Source organism: Acipenser ruthenus, chromosome 4, assembly GCF_902713425.1.
Source record: "Acipenser ruthenus chromosome 4, fAciRut3.2 maternal haplotype, whole genome shotgun sequence".
Lineage (NCBI taxonomy): Eukaryota > Metazoa > Chordata > Actinopteri > Acipenseriformes > Acipenseridae > Acipenser > Acipenser ruthenus.
Window position 1 is genome coordinate 22,923,520 of NC_081192.1, and position 8,832 is coordinate 22,932,351.

Genomic DNA, 8,832 nt, shown 5'->3' on the forward strand with positions numbered 1-8,832 from the left:
CGGTCGTCATTTAACAATCTCACAAATAATTAAATTGATTATTAATTCTCATCAACATATTTTGTCTAACAATTTAAGGTAATGTCTTTCAATACTCTCCCTTGTTTGCCTATAAAAGAGTTAAAATTCCAAGGGAGCATACAGTATATCTATCAACCACCTAAACAATTTCCTTTTAAGATACCATCTGGGAATTCTCCTTGTCATAATTGTGAGAATTGTTGTGCTACGATTAAAGGTGATACTTTTTTTCACCCTCAGGTAGAATAACTTATATGTGGTGTATTTATAGAAATGCCCATATGAATTGTGTTCCATGGATAAAACAAAAAGAGAATTAAAAAACAGAATTTGTGAACAGAAAAGTGCTATACGGAATTGTGACCCTAAATCATCAGTAGCAAGACATTTTAACGGAATAGGACATGACAACTGCTCCTTTACATGTTTAGGTACTGAATTGGTTTAAGAATCCAAGGAGTGGTGGTGATTGTGATAGAATATTTTTACAAAAAGAAGTGAAAAGGATACCTATGCTTTGAAATGAATCTCCAGGAGGTTTATATGAGGAACTATCATTGGTTCCATTTTTGTAATAGTGTTGTTGCAAAATAATGTATTGTAAAATAATCTATTGAAAAAACAACTTTTGTGTATTGTTTTATTGTAATGCTGACTCTTTCCTATCAAGAACAAACTCATTAACTAATTGTAATAATCACCAATGTAATTAACTTTGTTTGGATACACACTGAGGCACTGACTTTTTTTTTTTTTTTTTTAAATAAGATGTTAAGTGTGTCCTGGTCGTCTTCTTATAACACACTACTGTATACAGCCATAAATGATTCTCCTTCTGACTGACTGGGGCTGAACCTAGGGGGGCAAGTTGATCAATAACTTCCTGGCAGGGAAGTACGCTGTTAGTGCAAAGTTCACACACTTTCCCCAAACTGAACTTCCCTCAGTTGATCATCTCAACTTTGCACAACTTCCCAGTAACTTTGCAAAATTTATAGAGAAAGGGCGTGTCATATTTAAATTAGGGATGATACTCTCCAGCAGTCGATCAAACAAATAAAAGTAGGGGAAGTTGATAGCGGCAAGTTGGAAAATAAACAAGACTCCTAAACAATCACATAAAAAAAAAAAAGTATATATATATCATACATGCCAACAGTCCTGATTTCCTAGCAAATGTCCCACTTCCCAGTGCATAGGAAGAAGGTCACGATATTTACCCATAGAAAAAATATCATTTATTGTGCACAGTAGTTAATGAAAACCACACGTTGTGGTCTTCGTGCGGCTTACACAGCTGCTGATCACTAACTTACTACTTTTACTGTCATCATGGTCGTGTAGTGTTGAGTTGGGTGGGAGGGGGATACGTCTATTATATGATAACAAGTGCTTTTTGCGTATGACCCCTCCCATGTGTATTGTGGCTGAGGGCTAGGCTGGCGCTTAAAAGTGCCACTGGTTTTTAAAGAAGGTAACAAATGGAGAGACGCTTGTTCTCTCGACTCTCGCTCGCCAACACTCGCTGCCACTCACTCTATTGAACAGCACAGAGGCTGCAGCTTATATAGAGCCAGCAGGCGGGAAAGAGTGGACCTGGTTGGAACCATGCTGCAATACAATTATTTACAACACAAATCCCTCCCTCCAGCAGTTCAATCAGCACCAAAAAGTCCCATTCATAAGTCCTGCGGGACCCGACGCTACAGTATGATGTGCATTTCCTCTATATATCAATATTAGTTTTGGGAGGTACGGTATTTAAAACAATCTTGGTTGTGGGAGATAAATAATTCTGCTGATTGTACTCTCCTGCAAACGTAGTAGGCTGCCGTAATGATTTTATTTTTAACGTTTAATATTATCCAATGTTAAACTGTTAGTGTATAGTATTGAACAAGATTTCCCTGAAAAATGTTGGGATGTTGCTTCATGACTTAGGACATCATGACGTAGGACAGGAGTGTGCAATTCCGGTCCTGGAGGGCCAGTGTCCCTCCTGGCTTTTGTTCCAACTGTGTTCTAAATTACTTAATTAGACCAATAATTGGTAATAATTGGTCCAAATAAGTAATTTAGGGCAAGGTTGGAACAAAAGCCAGGAGGGACACCGGCCCTCCAGGACCGGAATTGTGCACCCCTGACGTAGGACATTTGCAGGAAATTGAGAGGATATAGGGACTGTCGGCATATATGCATTTCAATTCCCTTCAATTTGTATTTCTAGAAGGGGTCTCATTTTAAATGTTTCAGAAATAATTAATTCTCCTGATGTTCATTGGAAATAACAGGGGTTAAATTGCTTTAATCAGTTATAGACAAAATAAAATTGAGTTCATACTCTAGATGCCCCCACAAAGTTTGTTCCTGTTTATACAGTAGTTTGGTAGGTATTCTCCTCTTTGTAGTATATACCTATATATATATAGTAACCAATCTTGCACCACTCTGGTTCTTTGCCCCTTTAAAAATAGACCCAGGACACAGGAACTTGATTTCAAAAGTGCTGACACGCTATTTTTTTTAAATAACAAAAACAAAATAAACACCTAGCTCTAATGAGCACTAACTAAACACAACACAAGAACCTAACTATAAAACAGGACAGCTAAGCAGTTTACCTGAAACACAAAACAAAATAAACACAGTTTTAACACAAAACACTATATCAGGTTTCACACTATCTTTCTTTTCTTTACGGTTGAACACACTCCCAACCAGGCTCTTCACTCTTCAACAGCCCAGAACAGACTGGCTGCTTTCTTTAAATACCCTACACCGGGCTCTAATTTACAATGATAGCCAGGTGCAGGGATAATTACTAATCAAACAATTAGTAACAATTATAAAACAATTAAATTCAATCAATGTGCATTTGCACATGGTTTTCATGCAGGGAGGATATTAACCCCCTCCCTGCTGTGTTACAATATATATATATATATATATATATATATATATATATATATATATATATATATATATATATATATATATATATATATTCATTGATTGAAAACCATTTACTAAGCTGCATTATAAAGCCAATGGACGAAAAATAGGTAATTATTTTCAACATCTGTTGAAGATGAACGTTTTGGCAACACAGCAGATGATGGTTAAGACAAAGGAGTTTGATTCATGTTTGGGAAAAGCACTGGTAGCAGAATACAAAAAGGAAATGGCTTCAGAGCAGTATCAAAGAAATATGGAATACCAAAATCCACTATCAGAGCAGTAATCAAGAATTCAACAAATTCAACAGCAACGCTCGAAAGAAGTGGACGTCCAAAAAAAATTACAGGTACAGCAAGTTGGAGAATCGTCCAAGCAGCTAAAAAAATCCAAGATCAACAGCCAAGGACATACAGAAAGATTTAGACCCATCAGTGCACGAAAGACCTGTACAAAGCCATCTGAACACAGAAGAGTTGTATGCATGGTGACCTCGCTGCAAACCACTTTTAAAGAAAATTCATTAAACAAACCATCTAAAATGTGCGAAAATTCATAAAACAAACCATCTACAATGTGCGAAGAAATATGAACAAATCTGAAGCACTCTTCAACAAAATACCTGGTCCAATCAGACTAAAATATAACTTTTCCCCAAAAATGGACCACAGTATGTTTGGCGAAAAAAATGGAAAGCCTTCGATGAAGAAAACCTTGTACCTATAGTTAAACATGGTGGTTCGATCATGATATGGGGCTGTTTTAGAAGTTCAGGTACTGGAGACATTCATATGATTGAAGATCGAATAAATGCAGCCATGCATCAAAATATTTTACAAAGTACAATGATATTATCTGCTTGTCGGCTGCTTGGCAGACTGTTTATCTTCCAACACGACAATGAGCCAAAGCATACAGCTAAATCATTTCTGGAATTCTTAACGATAACGAAGATAAGAGTTCTGCAATGGCTTTCGCAATCACCAGATCTCAATAAAAAATAAATACTTTCGATTGATCTGAAAAAAGCTGTAGTCAAGCATTGTGTATCCAATCTGTTTGATCTGGAGGAAATACACAAGACAGAATGGGCCCAGATTTCACCAACAAAATGTAACATACTGGTTAAGAATGATCATAAACGTCTGAAAGCTGTAATAAAAGCAATAGGAGGACACACAATCTACTAAAGCAGGGGTGCCAATACTTTTGTCATGAGCAAATACTTTAAATGAAATAAGTTTGTCTGTTTTTTTATTTATTAGAAAATGTTTAAAGTTTAGTAAATGCTTGTCCTTAATTTGTAACCTTGAATTATGGTATAATAAGTATAGGGTGCACGTAAGGTAATAAGAACATAAGAAAATTAACGAAAGAGAGGGGGCCATTCAGCCCATCTAAGCTTGTCTGTTCTGACTGATGAGTAGCTGATTGATCTCAGAACTTTGTCAAGTTGGGTCTTAAAGGATCCAAGTGATTCTGCCTGAACAACATGACTATAACTGTTTTTTTCTATATGAGCCTCTCTTTAGTACTCTTTAGTACAAAGGTACTTTTTTGTACAGGATTTTAATTAACTTTTGGCTCTAATTCTAAATTTCACCCATCCTTCTTGGCACATGTAGTGACGGGTGCTGTATTTGTTCCATAAATGTCATTAAGGAGACGCTTCTCTGTAACTGAAGTGTTCTGCTCTATTTGTTTCTTCAGCCCATTGCACTCTGCAACACTTGTACTTTTTTCAAACAATATCTCCACCGACCTCGTATCTCTCAGTAATGCTGATGCACTGGATCTAAGTTAAGTAAATCTGTCCTTTAGTAGTTGAAATAAAGAGAAATATGTGAGTTAAATGGATATTTTATATATATCTACCATTTCAGAATATTTAATTTCTTACCCTGATCAATATCCTATTATTTGTATTCTGTAAAATTATCTATTGCTGATTTCTTCTTAGATCATTATCGACCAGCTTTTCTAACTAATGTCCCTTTCTTAAAAAAACAAAACAAACAAAAAACATAATATACAGCAAGAAACACAACTGGACAGAGTCTGTAAGTCCACACTGAGAGAGTGTGAGAAAGACAGAGGGATTGTGGTTGAAACCGCTGTGCATGCATCCTTTTTTTTATTAGAACACAAAGTACTTTTGGTGCAATACCATGCGCAGCCACGAGCTACCAGCAATAGTATGTCTCGTGGTGGTGTGCTTCTTCAACAAAACATCTCAATTAAAACACTGTAGTCTCAGACAAATAACACAGTTTAATTATCAAATATTTCAGTAAGTGTAATACAATTAACATTACAAATGCCTGGTTTGCACTGAAATGTTTGGAATCCAGGTGAGTGTTCTCCCCTCTGCAATGTAATTTAACATAGGCACTCTGATTAGACACATACAGTGCAGAAGAGTCAACACTCGTATATTTGAGACAGAAAAAGTATTTTAATATAATTTGCCTCCAAAGAGAGAATTCAGCATTTGTCACAAGAATCAAGCACAATCCAATAATAAGTAACGTTTATTTATTTAATAAGAATGGCCACTTATTCCTGTTCTACATTCCAACAGTGCCTATATTATTATTATTAACTTCTTCTTCTTCTTCTTCTTATTTATTTCTTAGCAGACACCTTTATCCAGGGCGACTTACAATTGTTACAAGATATCACATTATTTTTACATACAATTACCCATTTATACAGTTGGGTTTTTACTGGAGCAATCTAGGTAAAGAACCTTGCTCAAGGGTACAACAGCAGTGTCCCCTACTAGGGATTGAACCCACGACCTTCTAGTCAAGAGTCCAGAGCCCTAACCACTACTCCACACTGCTGCCCTAGCAGACGCCCTTATCCAGGGCGACTTACAATCGTAAGCAAATACATTTCAAGTATCACAGTAGAAGTAATAATACAATTAAGAGCAAGATAAATACAATGACTTTGGTTCAAGCAAGTACAAGTGTGACAAAATACAATTCAATAATACAGCAGATTACAGTGTCAGTGATGGTTACATCAGGATATGATTAAATACAAAATACTACAGATTAAACACTTGGCAGATTACAGTACTCTGAAGTACAGGATTAAATGCAGATAAGAGCAAGTAAAGCGCATTTAAGGAAGGGTGATAAGTGTCCCAGGGGAAAAACAGAGGAGTTCTACAGGTGCTGTCTGAAGAGGTGAGTCTTAAGGAGGCGCCGGAATGTGGTCAGGGACTGGGCAGTCCTGACATCTGTAGGAAGGTCATTCCACCACTGCGGAGCAAGGGTGGAGAAGGAGCGGGCTCTGGAGGCAGGGGGGCGTAGCGGAGGTAGAGCTAGTCTTCTAGTGCAGGCGGAGCGGAGAGGTCGAGTGGGGGTGTAGGGAGAGATGAGGGTCTGGAGGTAGCTGGGTGCAGTCTGGTCAAGGCATCTGTAGGCTAGTACAAGAGTCTTGAACTGGGTGCGAGCGGTGATCGGGAGCCAGTGGAGTGAGCGGAGTAGTGGAGTAGCGTGGCCGAAGCGAGGCAGAGAGAACACCAGGCGGGCAGCAGAGTTCTGGATGAGCTGGAGCGGACGGGTGGCAGACGCAGGGAGGCCAGCCAGGAGGGAGTTGCAGTAGTCTAGGCGGGAGAGTACCAGGGCCTGGACCAGGAGCTGGGTGGCATAGTTGGTGAGGAAGGGTCGGATTCTTCGGATGTTGCTCAGGAAGAATCGGCAAGTGCGTGCCAGAGTGGAGATGTGCTGGGAATAAGAGAGGCAGGGGTCCAGGGTGACTCCAAGGTTCTTAGCTGAGGAAGAGGGAGAGAGTGTGGTAGATTCCAGAGGAACAGAGATAGAGAGATCAGAGGAGGGGGAGGAGGAGGAGGGAAAGAAAAGGAGGTCAGATTTAGAGAGGTTGAGTTTGAGGTGATGCGAGTGCATCCAGGAGGAAATAGCAGACAGACAGGTAGAGATACGGGAGGGGATGGTGGAGACAGATGTGGGGAAGGAGAGAAAAATCTGAGCATCATCAGCATAGAAATGGTATGAGAAACCATAGGATGCGATGAGGGGGCCCAGGGAGCGTGTGTAGAGAGAGAACAGGAGAGACTGACCCTTGGGGGACTCCTGTTAAAAGAGGGCGAGGTGTGGAGGTTGCTCCATGCCAGGTTCCTGGTAAGTGTGGTTGGAGAGGTAGGAGGAGAACCAGGCCAGAGCAGTGCCAGAGATCCCCAGGTCAGCGAGAGATGATAGTAGAATAGAGTGATCAACAGTGTCAAAGGCAGCAGAGAGGTCGAGGACAATTAGGACAGAGGAGAGAGAGGCAGCCTTTAGTGAGTTGGTGACAGACAGGAGGGCGGTTTCAGTGGAGTGAGCAGAGCGGAAGCCAGATTGGAGAGGGTCGAGCAGAGAGTGGTTGGACAGGAAAGCAGAGAGCTGGCGGTATACAGTCCGCTCGAGGGTTTTGGAGAGGAAGGGTAGGAGGGAGACAGGACGGTAGCTCTGGAGGGAGGTGGGGTCGAGGGTAGGTTTTTTGAGGAGGGGAGTGATAGAGGCTTTTTTGAAGGCAGAGGGAAAGAGACCAGAAAGGAGAGAGGTGTTGAGAAGGGAGAAGATGAAGGGAAGTAGAGCAGGAGCAGCAGCTTGAAAGAGGTGAGTGGGGAGTGATAGAGGCTTTTTTGAAGGCAGAGGGAAAGAGACCAGAAAGGAGAGAGGTGTTGAGAAGGGAGGAGATGAAGGGAAGTAGAGCAGGAGCAGCAGCTTGAAAGAGGTGAGTGGGGAGGGGGTCCAGGGCACACGTGGTGGGTTTGTGACCCTGGAGCAGGGAGGACAGGTCAGAGTCTGAAGGGGCGAGAAGGAGGTGAAGGAGGGTGAGTTAGTAGGGGATGCAGTGGGTGTAGGGGTTGGAGCAGGAGGGGGTGCGGGAGAGGGAGAGGTGTTAAAGAGTTTGCGGATATCTATATACAGTAAGATACAAAAGTGTATCTAAAAATACATGTTGTATATTACAGGATTCCATACAATTATTAATTCATACCAGTACAGTACATACATAAAAATGAATCCATTAGATCAAATATATATATATATATATATATATATATGTATATATATATATATATATATATATATACTTGTATATGTAGAATAGTAATTATTACTGCATATTATATCTTTAAACACATACCAAGAGTTAAACACGTTTTGAAAACAATCCTAAAGTCTGTTACTTTATTTTAGTACCACAAGCATATGTTATATCATTATTAAGAGTAAGAAGTTGAGTTACTCAGCTTTCATTTGATGATGTTCGGTAGCATTGATCTGGGATGATGTTTTCTTGATCTTTTTAGGCCCTATAACTAAGACAATCGGTTCATTTGATAATTTGATACCCTAAAATGTGAGTATAATCACAGACGATTCTCTGCTCAAATAACAGACCTTGTAACAAGGCAGTGAGGGGGTTAAAAATCCTCCCTGCCAAAAACATGTGAGAATGTAGCTGTTCCCAAATGAGATAACTAGTGTCAATTGGGAAGAGCCACATCATATAAAAATAGAGCTTGCAGCTCCATTAGCAGAGATCACCAGGGAGCTGGTAAGAGAATAAATAAATAAATAAATAAATAAATAATAATATTATATATGGGTATCATGTTAAAACTGTGTGAAAAAGTGTTTGTTTGTATGTCTGGTTAAAACTGTGTGAAAAAGTGTTTGTTTGTATGTCAGGTTTGTAGGTCAGGCTTAGCCATCCTGCGAGTTAGTCAGGGACCTGCAATTGTTTAGTAAGTGCTCGGAAGAGCTAGGTGTTTATTTTGTTCTGTTTATTTTTGTTTTATTAAAAGTGAGCGTCAGCGATAAAACCTTCAAT

At 39.6% G+C, this 8,832-nt stretch overlaps 1 protein-coding gene across 1 annotated transcript; it reads right to left on the reverse strand.

The window, feature by feature from the left end:
* Nucleotides 1-5,262: 5,262 nt before the first annotated feature.
* On the reverse strand, nucleotides 5,263-7,085 carry LOC131736835 (uncharacterized; the record flags this gene model as incomplete). Its single annotated transcript, XM_059022199.1, has 1 exon — nucleotides 5,263-7,085. A coding segment is annotated over one exon (933 nt), but the record flags the coding sequence as incomplete, so codon positions are not given.
* Nucleotides 7,086-8,832: the final 1,747 nt, after the last annotated feature.